This window comes from Trachurus trachurus, assembly GCF_905171665.1.
Source record: "Trachurus trachurus genome assembly, chromosome: 11".
Lineage (NCBI taxonomy): Eukaryota > Metazoa > Chordata > Actinopteri > Carangiformes > Carangidae > Trachurus > Trachurus trachurus.
In genome coordinates, this window is record NC_139904.1 from 19,525,990 (window position 1) to 19,550,550 (window position 24,561).

Sequence of the window (24,561 nt, forward strand, 5' to 3'; positions counted from 1 at the left end):
AGCCTGTTGACTCTGCAGCCTGTCCTGCAGCTGTGTTCAAGAGTTACTTCACAGACTCCGCCCCTTCACCGCCCTGCCCCGGAGCAGCGTGTTGACTCTGCAGCCTGTTGACTCTGCAGCCTGTCCTGCAGCTGTGTTAAAGAGTTACTTCACAGACTCCGCCCCTTCACCGCCCTGCCCCGGAGCAGCGTGCTGGTCGCTCAGACCAGAGGCTCATCAGTAGGGTTAGGGCCAGGTTAGGGCCCAAACATTGTGTGGAATTATGACATAGGAATGTCTTGGTGAAAAAATAAGAACCTGAACATCAACATGAATGGATAAAAGAATGAACTCAATGTGTTAATAAAGAAGAGTAGGTAAATACGTTTTTTTTTTTTTTTTTTACAGCTAAATTAACACATGCAAAGACACAGAGGCGCCAGAAATTCAGACAATCATCAATTACGATTAAAGGGACAACGAGGAGTTTCTATTCGGTTATAAAAATGTCTCACGTTAATGTGGATGAATCTCCGCTACTCACACTTGTTAATGGCTCCATTTTCGCTAAATATATCGATCTGTCTCTATCGTTATTTTGTTATTATTAGTGGTGGCGGAAATGCTGGTCGAGCCGACCAGCGTTTCCTTCATGGCGAGTTATGAGAATAACGCCGCAGAATCGCCGTTTATGGTCGGAACTACGATGATATGTGAACCTCTTTGAACCTCTGACTTTAATTTTTGATGAATGAAAACATGAGTCCGTCTTGCGCCGGGTCAAAGAAATGTACGGTGCGCGCGGAGGCTCATAAATGTAGTGTGAAAACGCTTCGCTTTTCCAAAACTCCTCGTTGTCCCTTTAAACTAGTTCAAGCAAGCCATCCTATATTATTAGTCTACTTGCCAGCCCATAGGGCCCCATTGTGAACCCGGAAATGTTGAGTACCCCAAAGTTTTATGTTAGAAATATATAGTATGGGTCCCCAGTATTCAGAAACTGCCGGATGCTAACTTATATATATTGGGCAATTAGCATAACAGACATAATTGCCTATATGGGCAATATTTCAACAAAATTGACTTGGCTGATCTGGGCAATATTGGAGTGGTTTTAGGGGTTATTGATGATGCTGAATCCATTTCTGACATTTTCAAAATTCAAAATGGCTGTCTAAACCGGAAGTGACCAAATTTTAACCGCCAGTGGGCCGATTTTGATGGATTTCAAAATCTTGTCATCGGTTTAGACAGCCATTTTGAATTTTGAAAATGTCAGAAATGGATTCAGCATCATCAATAACCCCTAAAACCACTCCAATATTGCCCAGATCAGCCAAGTCAATTTTGTTGAAATATTGCCCATAGGCAATTATGCTAATTTATGCTAATTATGCCAATTGTGCTAATTGCCCAATATATATAAGTTAGCATCCGGCTGTTTCTGAATACTGGGGACCCATACTATCTATTTCTAACATAAAACTTTGGGGTACTCAACATTTCCGGGTACTCATTGTTGGCAAGTAGACTATATAGGCTACTCCTTAATGTTCTTAGTTTTAATATCTCGTTATCATCATCATTTATGTGTACCTTGTTTGGAACTGAAAGAGTGTGTGAATTGGTGCTCGGCTTGATGGACATGTTTTGCTCAGAAGTAATCTGATCGAATGGAATGTGCCTGGTGATTGTTGATTCTGCCGTCTCCTCTAATGGTTAAGGGCACCTAAAATACAGGGCGTTCTTGCCTAAAAGTTAGGGGGTAGGTCAAGGGTAATTTAACATCTGGTTTAGGGCCCCTCTCTGTTTGGAGATGGGGGTGTCAGAAAAGGTAGCCTACACTGTTCTTCTTCTTGTTAATAAACTTTTTGAATACAAGCGAAGACGTATCAGCGGTGATACCTTCTTTTCATCAACACATCAATATACCATACCATGTAAAAAAAAAAACAGTTGTGGTGTATTATCTTCAATTTAGGTTAGTGCCGGTTCAATTCAAATCTGGATGTCCTTCTCCGGACAGAGAGAAACCTCCCGAGACCAGATGGTCAAGGACCTTTGTCTTAACCCATTGATCTTTAGGCTTTTTAGGCTTTTTAGGCTTAGCTAAAAAACCCATATCCTGTATCCTATGTCTCTTGTCCATTAGAGAAGACAAACCCCATTTCCTGTATCCCATTAGAGAAGACATTGATCCAGACATCCTCCATGGAGTCAGATGACTTCTAAGCAGGACATCGATTCACACATTCCTTGAGTTCCAATACATAATGATAATAACAAGATATTAAAACTAAGAACATACAATAATTTAAGATATTAAAGCAAAAGAACAGGTGGATAATACACTACAAGAGAAAGACGCACATACATTTATAGATATATAAATATGTTGCATTAGGTGTTTAGTAACAGTAATAGATTAGATAATGAGTGGCTCTTGTGAAATGTACCCTGTTCCTGTTGTTTACATTTTTCATGTGAGAGCCTTGCTTAAGTTTATGTTAGCCTCGTCCGGAGTATGAGTGCAAGGTCGTAAAATATGTTCATAGACGCAAGACATGAATGTATGTTAAACACTTACAGGAATTGTTTAGATTAACAAATACATGGAATGTTCATGTTAATGTTGAACAGTTAATGCCTATTATGGTAAGTGTGGGAAATGGCCATTCACTATGTATCTGAAAATATGTGTGTGTGTGTAGTGATTTGCTGTATGCCTGTGATACATGACACCGGATTACACAAAGAAGTTGTACACTGTGTTCTGTCGAAGCCTGCTTGATAGGAGAAGTGCAAAATAAGGACAACATCAGGAGGGGGGGGGTGAAGATTGCATGTGTAAGACCACAGCAGATGCTTCGTGTGCAGGTGTGAGATATCAAACTCTAACTGAAAGCAACTCCTAGTAGGGAGAGGTATGAGTAACTCCTAGTAGGGAAAGGTACGGAGAGGAACCAAGGCGGGGGGAGCTGACAGAAAAAGAATATAAGAAACACTGATAAGGGTGAGCTTCTTCAGAACACAGGGCGCTCGGCTCAAGACACAGATCTTCTGTATCGTGTTCTCCAAAGATCTTTGCTAAATAAATGCTGATGATATATCAACTCTAATTCTCTGGTGCAACGTGGTTCTTTCCTTGCATCAACCAACCGCGGGGAAGTCAGAGGTGGACTTCAACAACACCTAAGATGTTCAAAGATTCGGCATTCATTTGACACAGTTTTTCTTCTTGTAAATAAACTCTTTTTGAATACAAGTGAAGACGTGTCGGCGGTGATCACTTCTTTTCATTAACACATCAATATACCACAAGAGTAATAAATACGTTTTTTTGTTTGTTTGTTTTTTTTACCTGTTGCTTACAGCTAAATTAAATGCAGCTTAAGAAAACACATGCAAAGACTCAAAGGTGCCAGAAATTCAGACAATCGATTAATCAATTTCGATTACTGTAAACTGGTTCAAGCAAGCCATGTTTAAAAAGAAAAAACAGTGCCCTAAGCAAACATATAACTAGGTAAATAAATGGACTGACACAAACTAATCATTTTTTTTAAATCAGGTAATTTAATCAAACTTATGACTGTGCTGACATTGAAACCATCAAGCCTCAATTTTCACCTGAATAAAAAAGTAAGACTTACACTTCAGTCACTCACTCACTCACTCAGTCACTCACTCACTAACTCACTCACTCATGAGCACACCAAGTCCTAAATTGCGGTTGGCATGTGGATGGAGACAACAACAGGTGATGGGAAACCAGTTGACCTAGTTAACACACTGGGAAGCTGGTGAACAACATTTAGGAGTTTTCAGTGTTGACGGACAACTGATGAATCGTATAAACAGCAGAAAACACAGAAGGCATCTAGACATTTGAAAGTAAAACACACATAAACTACCTAAATAAAATCCTTGTCTCACTTAAATCTCTCACTTATTATTGTCATTTGCAAATGAGCGGCAAACCTCAGAAGCAACATGTAACTTAATCACAGTGTATCACAGTGAGTGATGACCGATTAATTGCTCCCTAAAGATTTTTCATGTATTTTAGACAAAAAAGTTGACACAACCACAAAAAAAAAAAAAAGTCAGGGGGAAATGTTGAATGTAGAGATGGTGGAGTGAGGCCTTGATTTGTTCTCTCACACAGGAGTGCTTTTTTTACCCTTCAAAATAAAATAACACACATGAAAACACACAATGAACTAGATGGAAAAAAGCGGTAAAAAATAAAAATTAAAAATTAAAAAATTCACTGTTAACATAGTTTTCATATTAAACATTTTCTTTCCAACTTTTACTTTTCAGATTCATTTGGTTCTTACAGGGTCTTTAAAAACAAAACACCCTTTTACCATCATCTCAGCCCTCAGTATAAAAACACAGAATACCTCTCAGCACGTTTCCCTCCCTACCCTGGCTGACTCTACACCCACATCCTTTTCTACCAGAACCACCCGCATCTTCCCACCGGTCTGACCCTTCACCCGAACCCTAACCTGAGTTTTACGCTCAGTCCCGTCATAGCTCATCGTGAGCAGCAGATTCATCTGCTTTAAGCTTGAACTCTGCCTCTGTGATTTTTCCGTCTCCGTCGCGGTCCTGGTTGGAGAACATGTTGTCGATGATGCGGTAGGGGTCGAAGCCGGGAGCCAGGCGGCCTTTGCCCTCATTCACCTGCCGCATGATGTAGTCAGTGAACTGTGAGACGAAAGAAGAGATCAAAGGTGGTGTAAGAGAATAACAGAGTGCATACAGTATCACACCATGCCCCTAGTAGAGCGCCAATAGGTTTGTGAACGCCAGGCCACTGTGGAAACTGACTGCTTGTGACTTATTTGAATAGAGTGAACTTTGAGTGAACTATGCTTGCTATACTATTGCCATATATGGAACTGGACAGAGTTAAATAAAGGAAATGTACACTGTTGTTCGGGGAAGTCTGCACGCAGGGGTATTTATAGATAGGGCAAGTGTCTAAAGGGTACAATGACCATCTTAAAGACCAGTGACAAGACAAACCGGAAAATGCCCGGAACAGAGACGAGCCAAAAACAACTCTATGTAAGGGAATGTGTACATTCGAACCAATCAGGGGAAAGGGCGCACCAATTATCTAGGGGGGAACCAGAAGAGTATATAGCTCGCTGCAAACGCAGACTTCCTTAGAACACAGGGCGCTAGGCTCGAGAGCAGATTTTCTGTATTGTGTGTTCTCCAAAGATCTTTGCAAAATAAATATTTTATACTTTAAACTCAACTCATTGTACTCTCGTACAATGTAATTCTTTCCTCTGCACCAACCAACGAAGTCTAGTCTGACTTCAACACCACCCAAGATTGAGCCAGGTCACCGTGACCTGTACTGGCGCCAAACAAGTTGAAAACAACAAGAAGAAGACCAAAAGATATGGGAATATGGAACTGCACCACACACACACACACATAGAGATAACAGCCAAGTGCGTGACCAGGGTTAGGTTACGTGACCAAAAGTCCAAGATAAATGATACTGAGCTGTTTCCCCCCAATTTCCCTTTTGGGTTAAAATGCCAAAATATCTGGTAAACAGGATGATCGGTACACCCAATACACACACATAGCCGGGGGGATGATATCTCGAGCCTACAGGGCCGTGTTGGAATAAAGAGATCTCGACCATCTGATTCCTCTTTTGTTTCACCTCTTTCTGTAGCTGATGATTTGGTGTAACTTGTAGCCTCGGTAATCATTTTTATGATGTATTCTGGTATTTCTCGTACTGTTATGTATTAATTATACAATGTATTTCTATCTATTTATTGCTACTTTATGTGTTGTATCCGGTGTGTTTATTGTGCCAACTGCTGCTGTACACTGAATTGCCCCCTTGGGGATATTAAAGTTAATCAATCAATCAATCAATCAATGGTAAAAGATGTTTTTGTCATTGTGCATACTTCACAATTTAATTTTTGAGATATAAACACAGGACGGCAGGTTATCACACACCTCAGAGGGCTCCACCACCTTGTCGCCGTCTACGTCCATCTCCGTGAAGAGGTCAGCTGACACTTCGTCGTTCCAGATGAACATGTAGCCTTCAGGAAGTCCTTCCTCCATTTCAACCAGCTCGATGTCAAACACCAGCACGGCGCTCCCTGGGACTTCATCAGCTGTGAACACACACACACACACACACACACACACACACACACACACACACACACACACACACACACACACAAACACACACACAGGGGCTCAGATACTGTCTGCTAAGTGAACATCAGTCATCATCAGCAAAGAAGAACTAATCTCCACTACCCAGAATATCTGCCGGACGTTGAAAATCAAATCATCTTAGATTAGATAAGAGACTCCTACGGGATCATGTGCTATTCATGATCATATACTGTACATACTATATATGACCATTGTCTACTGTTTAGTATGTATAATGGTTTCTGTAAAGCACTTTGGGTGTTGGGAAAAGCGCTATATAAATGTAAACTGTGGGAAATGGCCATTCACTATGTATCTGAAAATATTTGCGTGTGTGTAGTGATTTGCTGTATGCTTGTGATACATGACACTGAATAAGGACAAGAAGTTGTACACTGTGTTCTGTTGAAGCCTGCTTGATAGGAGGAGTGCAAATAAGGACAACATCAGGAGGGGAGTGAAGATTGTGTAAGACCACTATGCTTCCCGTGCAGGTATGATATATCAAACTCTAACTGAAAGCAACTCCTAGTAGGGAGAGGTATGAGTAACTCCTAGCAGGGAATTGGTACGGAGAGGAACCAAGGCGGGGGGAGCTGACAGAAAAAGAATATAAGAAACACTGATAAGGGTGAGCTTCTTCAGAACACAGGGCGCTCGGCTCAAGACACAGATCTTCTGTTGTGTTCTCCAAAGATCTTTGCTAAATAAATGCTGATGATATATCAACTCTAATTCTCTGGTGCAACGTGGTTCTTTCCTTGCATCAACCAACCGCGGGGAAGTCAGAGGTGGACTTCAACAAAACCTATTATTAATATTATTTTTGTTGACGATATCCTGTGAAAGTATGTAGGCTGAAGTAAAACACGCACTAGTGCAGAAGACAAACCTCTGGGGCCATGACTCTTACAGTAACTGTGTGTGTTTCTCTGTAACTTACTGACTCCTCTCTCCCCATAGCCCAGATGAGGGGGGATAACAAGGTGTCTTTTCTCTCCCACACACATGTCCAACAGTCCGTCCTCCATCCCTGGAACTATCTGGTTGGCCCCAAGGACGATGTTGTACGTTTTCCCATAATTATACCTGAAACAGATGGAGTCAGAGTTACAAAAACACAGAGTAACTGTACTGGTTTTGTAACTGTAAGGTTTTGTAACTTTCTCACAGTCAGGATGGCACGTCTACATCTACATTTCTCAAGTGTGGCAGAGGTTAAAAGGGTTTTGGAGGGTGAAACTGGTGTCAAGAACAGCTCGAGACACTCCTGAAAGATTTTTTTTTTTTGTATATTTTTTGGGCATTTATGCCTTTATAGATAGTACAGTTGAGACAGACAGGAAACGGGGAGGCAGAGAGAGGGGAAGTGACATGCAGTAAATGGCGCCCGATGCGGGACTCGAACCAGGGCCGACTGCAGCGAGGACTCTGCCTCTATACATGGGGCGCCCGCTCTAACCACTACGCCACGCGACGCCCCGACACTCCTGAAAGATTAGCTAAACTTTCACATTCATGATGTTGATATGGTTTTATTATGAAGCCATATGTTGGATGTTGTGTTGTCTATCTTTCTTGTTTCAAACAACTTCAGTTGAAATGGTGATAAAGTTGAGACAGTTTTACTTCTGTTGCAGACCAGACGGGGATGTGGAACTGAAATTCTGTGTTAGGACTAAAAGAGGCACACGAGGAGGAAATAAACACAGAAATTTTGTTATTAGTCATCATCATCATCTGCTGTGTTTCCTGTGTGATGCCAGACACATTACAGCGTTACAGTAAACTGCATCAGTTTGTGTGTGTGTGTGTGTGTGTGTGTGTGTGTGTGTGTGTGTGTGTGTGTGTGTGTGTGTGTGTGTGTGTGTGTGTGTGTGTGTGTGTGTGTGTGTGTGTCTGTGTGTGTGTGTGTGAGAGAGAGAGAGAGAGAGAGAGAGAGAGAGAGAGAGAGAGAGAGAGAGAGAGAGAGAGAGAGAGAGAGAGAGCCTGGTGCAGTAACTAGGGTAACAGGTATGGTGGAGGGTATATGCCGAGCAGAGTATAGAGTAAGTTTGCCAAGAGGCCAGCCGTAAAACACTAAAACGCTTGGCTGGTCAGAAACTAATGGAGGCCAAATGAGGACACTGACCTTAAGTTGAACCCCCGCAAAATGTGACACAGTTAAAAGTAAAGGAAAGCCCCAGCTGGTCAAGGCGAGGAAGAAAGGTGACACCTTTATTTTTCGGACAAATTGTATTGGATATGAACGAAAAAGGGAAGAAATCTCCCCTGCTCTGAGGAAGACAGGTAGTACTTTCTACAAAGACTATAAAGACAAGCACAGAGGCCAGCAACTGGTCCAGAACAGGCTTGGGTTTATGTTTGTTTTTCACTGGGGTAAACCCTACTGCACCAAGCTCAGTCTTGAGGAGTTATCCTGATACTCAGATGAACATTTTTCTGACTTATTGAACACCTTTTGAGAGTGTTATTTTATCATATTAGTTTTTCCTCAACACAGGTCTTTTTTTTTTACTTATTCAATATTTCCACAATATTTACAACCACTTTCCTATTTGCTTTGTTACTGTGTCCAATTTTCTAAGACGCTTTGCTCTCCCAGAAGCCTAAACGTGTCTCACAGAAGTTCACTCACGTGGAGTCGATGGATGTTCCGTCCATCAGAGAGGCATTGTAGTGATATTTGACGAAGTCTCCCTTCTTTGTTTCTCTGTCACAGCTTTCTGGCTTGTAAACCACTGTGATCTCCGTGCTGTCTGAAGGGTTGTGGAAGTCGATGATGTGGACATCAAACACCAGGACAGCTGATCCAGGAATCTTAGTGCCTGAGGGCAACATACAAACACAGAAAGCCTTTATATGAAGGCTAAACTGGGGAAGTAAAACATTTCTTATAGAGATCAGTGTATCCAAGTCATCCGTGCACACCCACCTGTGCCCTCTTCTCCATAGGCGAGATGTGGGGGAATGGTGATGGTGCGCTTCTCTCCAACGCAGACGCCAATCAGACCCTCGTCCATGCCAGCGATCACGTATCCCCGACCCACATAGGTGTCATATGTGCGATTACGAGAGTAGCTGTGGAAAAGAAAATATTAATGTGATACAGAAAATGTAATTGTTGCATACTCACACTTGATAATATGTGACCTTGTGCCCAAAAGAAATGGCGTGATCAAAGAGATACAGGACAAACTGACTTGGTCAACAGTAAGTGTGGTAGCATAAGGCTTTGTAATTGAATGTAATGAGGAACAAAATTAACTTTAAAAAACGAGATCTGTGTGTGGACTTAATTTCACCAACCTACACCCATGCATTCAACCCAAAAGTTATAAATGCAGGATGCCTTAACTGTAACTGATTGTATGCAGTTATCCACCTACTCCGCCCACCACAATTATCTTTTCATAATCATATACAAAAGCAATACCACTCACCCTCAAACCACCTACTGATAACAGGAAATAAAACAAGAGTCTGTTATGACAACCTGGTTCAAAGCTGCAACACAGCTGGGCTTGAAGGATATGTTTGTGGTTTCTTTTTATGAAAACAGATTCCTAGCCATGCAATACATCACATCAGAAAAAGTCTGTGGTAGGAAGGACACATAATCACTTCCTCCGAAAATTAAAATCAGGGTGTGACAACAGGATGTATGACGTCTGAACAGAACAGAAAAGAGAGCTCAGTAGCCACAACGAATATCTTCTTTCCATTCAATTCTTGATATGAAAATGATCAAAGCAGGTGCAAAGCATCCAGGGCCGTACGCAGGATTTTAAAAATAATTATGTTGTGGTACGCGAGGGAGGACAGGAGTGGGCAGAGTTTTCTACTGTACTCCAGATATGTCTGTAGTAATCTCACATGCCTTAGCTTTCTTTCTTTTTCTTTTAAACACACTGAAATAAAAAAATTACACAATAGGCTCTTTGTTAAATCTGTCCAGAAAAGCAATTTCACAGTCACAGTTGTTTGTGACATTTTGTGCACGTACGCTCACATCACAGTGTACTGTAGTTACAGTGTAACAACTGGTTGAGAAAAAAACACAGAGGTCATGACCTCGGTGTCCCCAGTGGTAGTTACGGCCTTGATTAAGCGTCCTTTGTTTCAAAAAGTGAACCAAATGTTTGACTTTTCAAACATGCTGCAGGACACAACCGATATTATACTTATATATCCTAATCCAGACTCCTTAACTTGATTTACATAGTGCTGTGTGTTCTTTTTCTTAACTATGGATATTTCAAAGACCTTCACCCTCTATAATTATTCCATAGTTATCTATAGTTAGTTATATATAATTAGAGTGACAGCACAAGAAGAACTAAAAACTATTCAGACAGTCCATTTTTATGACAGGAGATATTGTTCAGTTTAAATCACTGGTTTTGATTCATCACTCAGTACATCTCCAGGACACAGAGAGATGCTGCCATCTTGTGGCTGCTTAAAGATCAGCAGACTTTACACAGGTAAACAGCTCCCAGAATTGAAACATTCATTTCTACTGACAGCCCAAAGATTTACGACACACCCGTCTGTGTGATTGAAATGATGAATATTAATCACGGAAACACACCTGGAATCAAAAAAGGTTCCGTCGAGGAGGCTGCCATTGTAGTGGTAGCGGACAAAGTCTCCAGAGACGGTCTTCCTCGTGCAGGACTCGGGCGCCTGCTGGTTGGTCACTGTGATCCCGTCTCTGGGGTTGTGGAGGTCCAGGAGAACAACGTCAAACACCAGAGATGCCTGTCCTGGGATGTCACTGCCTGCAGAGAGGAGGAAGAGAAGAAGAAGGAGAGGTGAAGACATGAAAGAGCATGGAGATTCAGGAGAGAACTGAGGATGAAAACTGAAAGACTTTGACTTGCTTTTAGTGTAAAGAAATTATCTTAATACGTTTTTTCCAGTTTTTTTTATACATGATAAGTTAATCAACTTATGTCATCATATATAAAAAGGTATTGTACATGTGTTAAACTGCTGCACCTGTTGCTTTAAACCCATCAATGTGTGTATTTTCAAATGTTTTATGAATGAATAACTCACCATCTCCATTCTCTCCATAGCCAAGTGATGGAGGCATTGTGATGATGCGTCTCTCTCCGACACACATTCCCAGAAGCCCCTGGTCCATACCAGCGATCAGCCAGCCAATCCCCACGTAAGTGTCGTATGTGCGCATGCGGGTGTGACTACAGAGAGAAGGTCGGGTAGAGGAGAGACGTCACATATTTGTGTGTATTGGTGTGTTTTTATGCGGTGGACGGATCATTACACAGAACAAACCTGGAGTCAAAGAGAGTCCCATCGAGCAGCGTCCCATTGTAGTGGTAACGGACGTAGTCGGACACCTCCACCTTTCTGGAGCAGATGGAGGGTGTGTGGTAAGTGTTGCTCTGGACACCGTCCTCTGAGTTCCACACATCGAGCAACAGGACGTCAAAGTGAAGGATGGAGTCAGGAGGGATGATGTCGCCTGCAGGGGAAAGTGATGCAAATCAAGCAGTGCTTTCATAGTTACAGCTGAAAATGATAAATGAGTCCTGGTTCCAGTTAGTTGTTCAGATGTATTTGTAAACTGAATACCACCAGTTAAACCTGATTGAGTTATTTTTTTAATACACCAAAAACATCCTTGATTAATCAAAGAAGAAAATGATAATAAAAAGTCGTCCTGTCTCACACATACTCTCACACATACACTCTCACGCTTTCTTGGAAAACAAGCAAGGACTTTTCAATAAAATGGGTCAAATTCTGAGGGGGGCAAACTCCAACAATGCCTGTTGCATCATTAAGAGCAACTTTAATGTGAGACTAATGGCTTAAGGATTCATTTTAATGCTCTTAATGAACTTCTGTAAGTTGACTCACAGGTCTGTTTATCACTCATAAAGTTGTTCTTCACACAATATGTGGTGTATGGCCGTTTAAGATGGCCTCATCTCAACTGAAATTAATTATAGAGAAATAAATAATGAAAGTAAACGTCTTTTGACAACATACATATAATGATAGTAACAAGAATATTCTCATATTCTCATTCATTCTTTTTGCTTTATATGTTACAGATAAATGTGAGAACAAGGCAAACATAACCCTGCCTATCAGAGGAAGAGCAGTGGTTAAACACACAGAAAACACAACCTACCACCTCCAGCTGTATTTCTGTTGAATCAAAAGGTTTTTCTTTTCTTTTCGTTTATTTATTTAGTATCTTGCCAAAAAATCACATAAAGAGAAAGATCTAAAGGTCTAAAATTCATTCACAGTATTGATGTCATGTCATATTTTTCCTAGGTATGAATGTTTCTAACAGTTATCTCTGTCTCTTGTATCGGGATGTAGCCGACTGTCTAAAGAGCAGAAGGTGAAGTGGCGGGTGGCGGGTGGAAGGACTGTGTAGGTGGCAGCCATTAGATCTTTATGACTGGCAGCTTTTCTCTCTGTTTAATTCTCTTTCCACCTCCAAGCAAAACCTCACAGCTCTGTTTTGCTCTTTCTCTGTCTTGTTCCCTCTAGCACAGGCCGGTAGCAGAGGATACAGCCTCAGCCTTTACCTGTCCACACATGTCCCCCTCTCTTCTCTCTGTTCCATTACCTAAATATTTCTCAGACACACTCGTCTCTGCATGTAAACACTGCCTCAGGATTTATGTTCCTATAGAAGTAGTCTTCGGTTTCACACAGTTTGCTGTCCATTAAGTGTGTCTGGGCTGCTGCTGATGTTGAAGCATTTGCAGCGTGTTCCTAGCAGCTCGATCTAGAGCTTCCTGGTCTGTGATGTCCCTGTGACATCATCCATCATGGACGACTGGGAGCAGCCCACTTCCTCTCTCCCTCTCTTCCTCTATACAATGCTAACTAGTGCTTTCCTTAAAGACTGTTGTGTTTGTCCCTGTGTTTGTCTGCCAGTGTGCAAACCAAATTCCCTCACTGTTATGGCGAGCAGTGCCAGCTGTGTGTTCACTCATCTGTGGACTTACAACGACTCCTGGGAGGAATAAACAGCAGTGTGTCCACAGAGTTAGTGGAGATCATGTTTCAGTCTGACTCCATATGATCAGGCTGAGGCATGATGGGTACAAAGAGATGTGCTGATATCACAGTGTGTGGGGGTTAACACACGCTCAGACATACACACCATATCCACTCTTTCCATAGGCCAGGTGCGGAGGGATCTTGACTAGTCTTCTCTCGTTGACACACATCCCCACCAGAGCTTTGTCCATCCCTTCGATCAGCTGCTTCTTACCAACAAACACATTGTAGGTGCTGCCACGGTCGTAACTGAAACAGGTTAACACATTATATTATTATTATAACACATTATATAAGCTTGTTTTCGCTATAATTATGAGTTCCCAACAGGACGTGCTCAAAGTCTTTACCAGTGACTATCTTTCTGTTTGGTGTTAAGACTTATGTAAACAGTATACAGCCACAAGTGTTTGGGTGAAACAAATAAATCCCATACATCATTTGAATGACAATTCACTCTAATAAATCACATTTTGGCAAAACTTTTGCAAGAATTCAGGATGGTCAGGATCATATTCTATAAGTTAAAGCACCAAAATGTCTTTAGACTGCTAAATATTTAGGCTGCTTTTATTTTCACAGGGTCATATTGTCCCTGGAGTAAGGCCATTGGTTACAGTCAGACAGGTCACACACATGGCCAGATTAACATGCAAGGGGGGGTCACATGCAGAATACCCCCCCCCCCTTTTTTTTTTTTTTTTTTTTTTTACTTTATTGATGAATATATACAACTTGAAAACTAGATGGGGACACGAAAATTAACTAACATCACAGGGGACTATAGAGATAGTGAAGAAAATGTGTGTTTAATTAGATTAACAGAAACAGTGGAGTTTCCTGGGTCTTTGGGGGTCTGGGGGCCACAGTCAGCTGCCCCATTTGTCTAGGTGGCAATTCAGCCTTCCATGGGAACCACTGATTCCCATGGTCCAGAGGTCCTGAGAGTGAGCTTCAATCAAAAAAATTTTAAATGAAAAAAGACCAGTGAGATCAAATTAAAATTGATGTAAAACTTTCTGTTTTAGCGCTAGAGTTTAATCTGTTGGGGTTGGAAAAAAAGTGTTGCAGCCCCTGCACATAGTAGAGACTGTGTTGACCTACAGCTCAGCCAGCTCGCTTGCCTGCGTGGCTCACAGGGACAAACCACTAGCTACGCGCACTTTTACGCATCGCGCACGCTGTTCGCACCGTGCACCCGGTTTGCTGCAGAATCACCTGAGAGCAAAGTAAATGTTGGCTAATTGTGTTGCGTGGTGCCACTCACTCACCTGGAGTCGAACTTCTTGCCATCCGGAAACATGCCATTGTAGTGATACCTTACGTAGTCACCTACTTTGACTGCGCGCCCGCACTGCTCTGGCACGAAAGTTTTCTCAATGAGGATGTCGTCTAACGGTACCGGAGGCGCGTTACAGGCGGCGAACGCCACCAGAACCGAGAGATACAGCATCGTCTGCACGCACTGGATCATTTTCACTGCCCACCAACGACTCAGCTATGAGGATACCTGCGGGGCTCGTCCTGTATGTGTGTGTGCCCTCCCTGCTCACCGGTAGCCTACTTTTAGTTTCCTCTACTCCGGCTTGGATAGAAGTCCTGCCCTGGCTCCAAGCTCAGGAATGATCACTTGTCAAGTTAGGGGAAAAAACGCACAACATCCGGTTCAACTGTAACAAAACTAAACCCTTTTATGACCTAAATCTCACATTATAATCCTTTAACACAACTAAATAGGACATAAAATACATGCATTCGTGTCTATTTGAGACGCAAACAAATATAAAATCAAAGTTTACAAGGTTAATGGTGCTTTTATTTTGAAGTGTTTCCTGCCCGGTGCTCTCTCTTTCTAACAGGCTTGACTCTCTCTGGTGTTGAATGGAGTAGCTTGGGCACCACGTATCGGTCTTGCGCAGTGCAGCTTCTGAGATGTGTCAACGTGGTAACGTAGGGGTCTCCACTCAGCTGCAGACACATCCCTCTGGATCCGAAATACATAAGAACAAGGCGCACATCTGGCTGCACCTCTGGTTCGCACACAGATTTTCAACTACAAGCTGAACACATAAAAAGTTAGTTTTTGGAGGTGATGGTAAACATGGGTCTTGTTATGTTGGTGCTGGGGTTTAGGCCCTCGGGTTGGGATGGGGGTTGGGGGTGGGGGGGGACCCATACAGGAATGTTTCTACGTGGCAGCGGGAGGGGGAGGGACCATCCACTCTCACCGGGGGTTCAATTAGCAGCCCAAAGGAAACAGGTTGGAAAAGTCCTAACACTAGATTTTCATCCAAAATAAAAGTGTAGGCCCACAAACCGCTGCGTCATTCGTGTTGTTTGTGTTATAAATGGTTTGTTGCATGTCATGTTTTAACTTGTACTGTATTTGGGCAGAGCAGCAGCACTGATTTACTTGTGTGATTCAGTAGTGGGAGGAGCAGCTCCAGCAGCCCCCACTCGCCGGAGAGACTGCTCCAGCTCTGCGTCCGGGGGAGGGGAGGCTTCGTCCGGATACGTGGTGGAACTTGAGGCGGTCCTTGAGTCCCCACGCAACACGGACCGTCCTGGATAATCCAAACCAGCCCCCTCTCCAGTCTTCACCAGTATCCAAACTTTTTTTTTTCTTTTTAAAGATGGCACCCTCCACTTCTTCACAACTTTTTGCTGCGTTTATAATCGCGTCTTCCCTCTGTGTGGTGAACTCCCAGTATGAGAAATACAGCTTCAGGAGTTTCCCCAGGCACGAACTGATGCCACTGGAGTCCGCTTACAAATACGCACTGGACCAGTACACCGGGGAGAAGTGGCTGGACACGGTGGAGTACATAGAGGTGTCTCTGCGGCTCTACCGGCTGCTGCGGGACAGCGAGGCCTTCTGCAACCTCAACTGCAGCTCCGTGAGGCTGGACGACGAGCAGAAGTTTGTGGAGTTCCCAGAGCTGCGGGCGTTTGGCAACGTTATGAAGAGGGCGCAGTGCCTGAAGCGATGCAAGCAGGGGCTGCCCGCTTTCAGACAGACCATGCCCAGCCGGGACACCATAGATGAGTTTGATAGGAGGGAGCCGTACAGATATTTGCAGTACGCCTACTTCAAGGTGAGCAAACATCTGAATCATGTGGGGTCGCCAGGCTGCTCCCAAGTATCCAGACCCCAGAAGTCAAGCCATGAGTGATATCGTGTCACAGCTTTGTTTGCCTTATGGTGATATTAAAAATAGGTCAATGGCTTCATTTGGTCTTCACTGCTGTGTGGACTCCAGTGTGTCCAGTTTCCATTTTAATGTCACTGACAGTGGTTTTTCCTGACGTCACCTACAGTACATGCCACGGGTGCACAGGGGGGGGGGCTCTGCTCTGCAAAACAGGAGGTCTGAACTTCTACTAGTGCTCGTTTGTGTTCATGCTCTTCCAGCTAAGAATGAAAACTCGTCCCCAGAATATAGAAACTATAAAAGCATCCACATGTGTGTCTAAAAAGGATTTCCACAAGAATAAGTTTTTGGATCAGAGTTAATTATGGGGTTAAGAACTGAGGTTAAAGTTAGACATAACTTATGGTTAGGGTTATTACATGTAACCCTATTACATGTAGTTGTGACAGTTCTTTAACTCAAATCAAAACCAAATGAAAAAACATGAACAATGTACAACATGACAAAAATACACAGGTGCACCCGAGGTTCATATAGTCCACATGACATTTACTCATTTAGCAGATCTGCTAAAGCATCTATGCTGTGATGTGAGAGGAAACACTAAAGCTTCAGGTCAGTATGAGATGTAGCTGGATTTAGAAAGTTCCTCTCCCAACAAGACTTGTAAAACAATGATGCTGGGGTGTTTATTTTTTTGGTTTGAGTGTATACCTGCACCCAAATGTTGTATATTCACATTTTTCATCTTTGACTTAAACTGATACTAATGTGTCCATGTGAACACTGACTGTATAGTTGGTCGTTGTGATTAATGATTTGTGAATAAAATTTGAACCACAGTTTAGCCAAAGCTAAAACTAAAGAGTCTTTAGGAGACTCAAACAGTAAAACAGGAAGCACCCACATTTATTCTAATATACTGAATACTGATACTGTAGACTAGACTCTTTGTTACTATGTCTCAATTGCAGTCCCCTGCCTACACTGCAAAAATAATGAGAAATTTGTTAGTGAGAGGGGATGATTACACCGACTAATAAAACTTTCAACGTCCAATATGCACTCCATTATTATTATTATTATTATTATTATTATTATTATTATTATTATTATTATTATTATTATTATTATTATTATTATTATTATTATTATTTACTATCAATTATTATAATATAATTAAAGCAGAAGTAAGCGATCCGGTCGTTTTGGCTAACTTCTTGTCAGCCGATGGAGTTAGCAGTCCCCGCCCTCGTCCCTACGTCACCACATGCACGCGCATCCCTTGGCTGCACACACAGAGAGGACCGCCCCTTTATGCCGTTCTCTCTCCTCATTGGATAAAGGTTGTAGGATACAAGGAAAGTTTTCTCCTCGGCTCACAGCAGAGCAGAGTGACTGACAGACCCGTGTTTCAGACCAAACACTCTATATAAGTGATTGCTGTCAGAAGATATAACTATTTAAGACTTATATTAACACAAATATTCTGCTTACTTCTGCTTTAAACTATTAACAGTCCAATAGATTATAATTACACTGCAGTTTGTGTGCTGTAGCCTGAAACATTATTCTGTTAATACATTTATGCAAACATTCCTCGCGGGATGACCGCAACTGTGACAGGAGGTGTTACTGAATGACCTGATTTGTATGAAAATTGTATGATGAGGTCTTCACAGTCATCAGATGTCACTCTATCTATATGTGAGACTTTGTATTAGTCAACATTCACCACCACCACCATCACCATCGAAACACCAAATAAATGAACATATTTGATTTTAGACCATCTACATAACTACTCTCTTCAGTCAGTGGAAGTCATTTTAGAAGAGAATTAGACTAAATATAAGCTTAATTTAATGGTTACAGCAAGCAGAAACACGACTAGACTGTTTAGTTAATAAACATATAGCCCATGCTGGCACGGCAGTAATATGCACCTCAGTAATGTATGTAACATTATGTGTTTCTCTCAGTCGGACAACCTGGCCAAGGCCGTGTCTGCTGCCCACACCTTCCTGCTGAAGCACCCAGATGATGAGATGATGCAGAGGAACATGGCCTACTACAAGAGCCTGCCAGGGGCTGAGGAGCACCTCAAAGATTTGGAGACCAAATCATATGAGGTACACACACACACACACACACACACACACACACACACACACACACACACACACACACACACCCATACCCACATGTCTATTTAAGTGCACTCACACACAAACTGTTCCACTCTTGGCTCTGTGGCTGCACTGATGTGGCGGCTGCCTGTGATTCAACCGGGGCAAAATATAGAGGATGGAGGGAGGATTTTGTCCTGGTCTTGAGAAGAACACATATTTCATTCACTGGTGTTTCTTTTGTCACACGGTACTCCAGACGTTGTTTGTGCGTGCGGTGAGAGCATATAATGGAGACAACTTCCGAACCTCAGTGTCAGACATGGAGCTGGCTCTGAGGGACTTCTTCAAGGTCTACGATGAATGTCTGGCTGCGTCCGAAGGCCCGAGAGACGTCAAAGACTTTAAGGACTTTTACCCCTCCATAGCTGGTCAGTATAACTCTACATTTACACTTTTCCACTAGCTGACCAGCTCCCTCCAGACTGTTTACTATGTCAGGATATGAACCCTTTTTCTCCAACATGTTTACATTATTATTTGATTTCAACCCCCTTTTTTTTCTTGATATTTTTTATCTCTCTGAAACATCTCGGGTGATTTCTTTTCTTTTTCAGATCACTACATAGAAGTCCTTGAGAGGAAAGTGAAGTGTGAAAGTGACCTGACACCTGTTGTAGGGGGATTTGTTGTTGAGAAATTCGTAGCCACCATGTACCACTACCTGCAGTTTGCCTATTACAAATGTGAGTAGTGTTTTGTTAACCTGTCCTGGACACACATCATTTTCCTGGAGCACTCTTACTATTAATTTCTAATGCCAGTTGTTTTGTGTGTGACTTCAGTCGAGTATATTTCTTGTATTCAGTGATGATTTGTTTTGTTTTCAGTGAGTGACCTGAAGAACGCGGTACCATGTGCAGTCAGCTACATGCTGTTTGACCCCAGTGATGAAGTTATGAAGAACAACGTGGCTTATTACAAATTTCACAAAAGCCAGTGGGATCTGACAGAAGAGGACTTCCTCCCCAGATCAGTGAGACATGTTAATCATTATACACCTTATACACTCAAAGTGAAGCATAAACAGCTCCTGGTCCTTGTTTATCGGTCTGAAACAGTGTCAACTTTGCTTATAGGCCTATACATTACCTACATAGCTCAATAAAGGCTTTAAAGTTTTTAACTTTTCTTCTTTCTCTGCCTTAAAGTGCTTGAATGTCTGTTTTGTTTACTTAAAACCTGCTGCACAGAAATAGTTTGACATTTTGGGAAACATGGATTATCACCTTCTTGTCTATTACTAATATAACACTCTCATGTTGTGTGGTAAATATGAAACCACAGCCACCAGCTGGTTTGCTGAGCTTATAGCACGAGTCTGCAAAAGACTCTAGGGGGACTCTCTTGTCAGTTTCTTGACAACCTCACAATGTTGACAAGACTCCAGGAAGTCACTACTCCCACCTAATAAACAATCCGACACAAAACCACAAGTTGTTGCAAAAAGCCTTGAGATAGAGGAAAACCTGTAACCTACAGGTAACAAGATGTACCTACCAGCCCCTCCGAAACTTACTGAACACCTTCTAACTAATTTGTGTTTATTTTTTTGGAAAGTTGAAGTGAACCTTCTCGCAGCATTAATGGGCAGAACCAGGTTGACCATGTCTGTGCTAAACTCAGATTACCTGCTGCCAGTAATTGGGTCAGTTGTTCCTGAATCCAACTCTCAGGAACAAAAGAAATAAGCGTATTAACTAATTTTCAACATACTATTCCTGTCAGGTTCTCTGGACTAACCTAATATTTCAAATTTTCTGCCACTGTTTTTATATAACACATATTATTCCCTTTGTGTGTGTTCGCTATAGGAGGCAGTGCGGTACTACAACCAGACCACGATGCAGCTACAGATGCTGGAGTTCTCCAGACAGCGCCTTGCAAGTGATGATGAGGTACCTGCGTTTACATTTTTCTTGTGGGTGTGTTAGTCAGTGTGTCACAGGACGTTTCCAGTCAAGAGTTCACAGTATCTTTTGGCAAATGAAGGACACGTTAAGAAATAGACATAATAGATAAAGATTTTCGATGAGGGTGTAAACACTTCTCGTTGCCTCTGTCCTTGTGTAACTTATGGAAAAACCCTGGATTCTTCTGTCAGGTCACATGATGCCCTGCAGTACAATGTAGGCCCTGTCTTTATCAAGCTGCAGTATCATATAGGACCATGAGGTGGCAGCACCACGCTGTGTTTCTTTAAATTGTTGTGATGCAAGTACAAGGACTGTGGCCATGAGGGCAACCCAGCATTAGCCAGGATTACAGGCTGTATGTGGCAAATACCATTCACTTCTTGACTGTAATCTCTTTAGTAATGCCAGGTACGAGAAATCACAGTTATAACATCCTGTGGGAGAATTTATGCAAGTCACTCGGAGCAAAATGTCACATTGAAACAAAACAGTGCCTCCTGAGTCGTCTCTGGTTGATTCTTCTCCTTCTTTGTGTGTGTGTGTGTGTCTCCACAGGGGGAGGTGGTAGAGTTTATAGATGAGTTCCTGGACGGGGATGAATAGCCAACGTTGGAAACTCTGCTGAAACACTGAAAAACAAACACAAACAACAAGAAAAGCACCAGTTTGTATTTATTGGGTTTCGTAAGATGCTCTGATTGGTCACTGTGTTTTTTTTACCCTGCAGCACCACAAGCCTGAATATTTTTGCAAACATCAAATAACAAGCTCAGAGGTACGGACATTCAGCACAGTAGCGTAATGACTGACGGTCAGTGAAGATAACAGAAGCAGAAATATTTACTGTTCATACTTATTATGAATTCATTCCTCCACTGTGAATTATCGCTGTTGTCTTTCAAAAATGGTCTTTTTCACAATAAAATAAGTTTCCCAAACATGAGCTCTCAAGTAATCATTACAATGCTGGCCTGTAATATGTAATATAAATAGTTAAATATAAATGTTACAATTTCATAAATCCTAAATTCATGTACTCAAATTGCTTTTTTGTATTCAACCACCAGCCAATTTACAGTGATGGCAAAACATCATCATTTAGACAGAGGAGCTAGTTGCATGTGCCCTTTAGATGAAACCCTGGATTGTGCTGCACAGACATGGCCAGAGAAAACACTGAGTTGTTTAATAATGTTTGAACATTGAGTCTCTGTGCAGTTTGTCACACAGTGATGTTAAAAACCCGCAGGGGAACATTCCCTCTGTGTGACTGTGTGTCTCTCTCTGTCTCCCACTCCTCTCCTGTCTATATTTACATGTCTCTTTTATTTCCTCTCCCTCCACAGGGCCTTACATCTTTGCCTCTTCTTTTCTGAAAATGTTGGGGACATGTCAGAGAAGCAGAAAGATAATGGCTGGTTAAAAGAAAAAAGAAAAAAAAGGAGCTCAGATAAAAGGAGGATTGTCAAGAGTCAGGGTCACAGGTCAAACTTACACAATGATTGGTAAACAATGCACTATTGAACGTGATCCATATCCCCATGAGTGACAGTATCTGTTTGACCCTGTTGGAAATACAAATATAAATTAGTTAAACCCACATCTAAAGCGATAATTACTGCATTAGCCCAATGTTAAAGAGTTTATTGTGACCGAGAGAACACATACAGTGTAGTTACACATCAGGCTGCTTGAAATGGAAGCAAAATGGACACGGTGAAGTGTCATGTGAAAGAGATAGGACAATGATAAAATGGCCATCAAGAGCGTCATGCTCTTGCACAAAACTCAAGTGACTCATTCAACCTCACCGTTGTTAATGATTACAATCAGTCTGGAGGCATCACATCATGTGGCTAATCTGGTGTGAGATCAAACAGGTCCTCTGTTGATTTTCTACAGTGTGTTTTTATTTATTTATTATTATTTGGGTGTACAGTACTTGTGTTTCAACAGCAGAGTGGAGTAGTACATGTAACAGGCGGCGGAGGAGATTTTGATGGGTGGAAATGAGTTGACCCTGCGTACAAAGAGGAGCTCTCTCATGTTAACCGACCTCGACCGTCTCAGTGAGGCGATTCTCTAGACACCGGTTACGCTACAGTATGTACAGCTAGTTAATACAGTCATAGATCCATATTTACAGAAACATATAGGCTTCATTCTCCATGAACAGTGTCGATATAGTTTCAGACATCATGATACAGAAAAAGCTGAATTAAATCAGTGTGGGAAAGATATTGGCTCTAATTCACTTAACTCATCAAAATGCAACAATTCCTTATTTCATTACCAATTTGAAAATAACATTAGACATGTTTTTTATAATCAAGAAGAGAATATTGAGTTACATTAGAGGCATATGTGAGAAAATGTAACCATCATCCATGAGCTACCAGCCACCTGTGACAGATTTCATGGTAACATACATCATTTATATATTGGTTTAAATTGTCTTATGGCTCTTTGTTCTTTATTTAGGACATTTGCACCTTTTTAGGACATTTCCTATGTTAGTGTTTTTACGTTATTCTCAAGTGCATGGCACAATATTGAAACAGCAAAAGTGTAAATATCACAGTCTACAGTGCTAAAGTGAAATATTTCTCTCTTTTTTTTAACTGGGGCTGGACAACCAAAAATACTCATTATGGTTTTCTTACCTAAATCATTATCTGATTTTTTCTTGATCAACAAATTGAAAACTGAATTTACATTAACTGACATTTCTGTCCTGAAGAACCGCCATAACAGTTCATGCTGTAATTAATCAGGACAGACAGCAGAATAGAAAGATAACGAAGAGATGGTATATTCAAATGTATAGAAGTACATTTATCATTATAGAGCTAAATGTAATAAATCTACACATTTGAGAGCATGACATCCAGCCATAATTTTAACCTTAAGTCATCGTCTCACCGACTCCACTCTTTCATCAACATTTATGAAATATATCAGAATATGTCAGAATATCACAAATCTTTTAACTATAACATTTTGGATAGTTTCTCTCTGTTGCCATGGCAGCACCACAATGTTTGATCTCTGCTTGGTCTGAATGCCGTCAGCATCCACCCTGGTTCCTCAGTCGGAAACTTCAAACACGGCGTACCGCTGAGCGGCGGATTGCACGAACCTGAGACACATACACACACTCACACTCACTCACACACACTCACAGACTCTATTATATGCACACACACACACACACACACACAGACGCACACACGCGAGGTTGAGTCTGCAGTCTGGACACCCACTCTGTATTTCTCACCAGCTTACTGTCAAAACCAACAGAGTTAAGTCTTCAAATGCTTTTCCCGTCACACGTCTTTTTGTTTTCTTTCGTGCTGGTCTGACAGAAGCCGGGTCGTTTGTTCAGGACTACCTGCCCAAATCTGCCGCGATGATCTGAACTTCACCTTTCGTTGATTAATAAGTGGGATATACACGTTCTTTATAAACACAATAAACAGAAAAAGAAGATTGAGATTGATAAATCGAGAACAATACACATCAACAGAGCACTCAGTAAAGTCAACAGAAACAACAGCAAGGTAACACAGAGAATCTTTACCACGATGTCTAAGAGCTTTGGAGGCTGGAGTCTCGGTTCATAGATTCAGGCAGGCGGGCCTTCTTGTGGTTTTCCTACACGGTCATTTCCTTACAATCTCTTTTATCTGTTCCTGGAGTCCGGTCGCGACACAGCCCCTGCACTGCTCAGCTGGATGCTAGAGCATTGAAAATAATGAGTAGGTGTGAAAAAAGACGGTTGAATTTCCTTAAAATTGCTAAGTGAGAGGGAAGGGGGAACCACCGCTGTGATGTTGCATCAGTTCCCACTGCTTTATGTTGTGCAGGTTTCATATGGGGCTGCAGCTCAACTCATCTGTTCACACCTATCCAAAATCTTCAATCATGCAGGAGTTTCTAGCAGGACGAAGGGCTGTGCTCTCCTCTCAAGTTCATCTGAATCGTCCCGTCACCCGCGAACGTCTCTGCCCTCCGTCAGTGTCCTTCTGTCCTCGTCTCTCGCTC

General features: G+C 41.9%; 2 protein-coding genes across 2 annotated transcripts; one reads left to right on the top strand and one right to left on the bottom strand.

Annotated features, from left to right (window-relative positions):
* Positions 1-4,096: 4,096 nt before the first annotated feature.
* On the bottom strand, positions 4,097-14,851 carry fkbp9 (FKBP prolyl isomerase 9). Its single transcript, XM_083981998.1, has 10 exons — positions 14,532-14,851; positions 13,364-13,509; positions 11,506-11,695; positions 11,266-11,411; positions 10,796-10,985; positions 9,137-9,282; positions 8,840-9,029; positions 7,145-7,290; positions 5,989-6,152; positions 4,097-4,698 (listed from the first exon to the last, which is right to left on the bottom strand). Exons 1-10 carry the CDS (start codon positions 14,732-14,734, stop codon positions 4,519-4,521), a joined length of 1,701 nt encoding a protein of 566 aa, XP_083838124.1. The 5' UTR covers positions 14,735-14,851; the 3' UTR covers positions 4,097-4,518.
* Positions 14,852-15,724: 873 nt separating this feature from the next.
* Positions 15,725-21,440, top strand: crtap (cartilage associated protein). Its single transcript, XM_083982000.1, has 7 exons — positions 15,725-16,355; positions 18,395-18,544; positions 18,801-18,972; positions 19,159-19,287; positions 19,432-19,577; positions 20,416-20,499; positions 21,073-21,440. Exons 1-7 carry the CDS (start codon positions 15,894-15,896, stop codon positions 21,118-21,120), a joined length of 1,191 nt encoding a protein of 396 aa, XP_083838126.1. The 5' UTR covers positions 15,725-15,893; the 3' UTR covers positions 21,121-21,440.
* Positions 21,441-24,561: the final 3,121 nt, after the last annotated feature.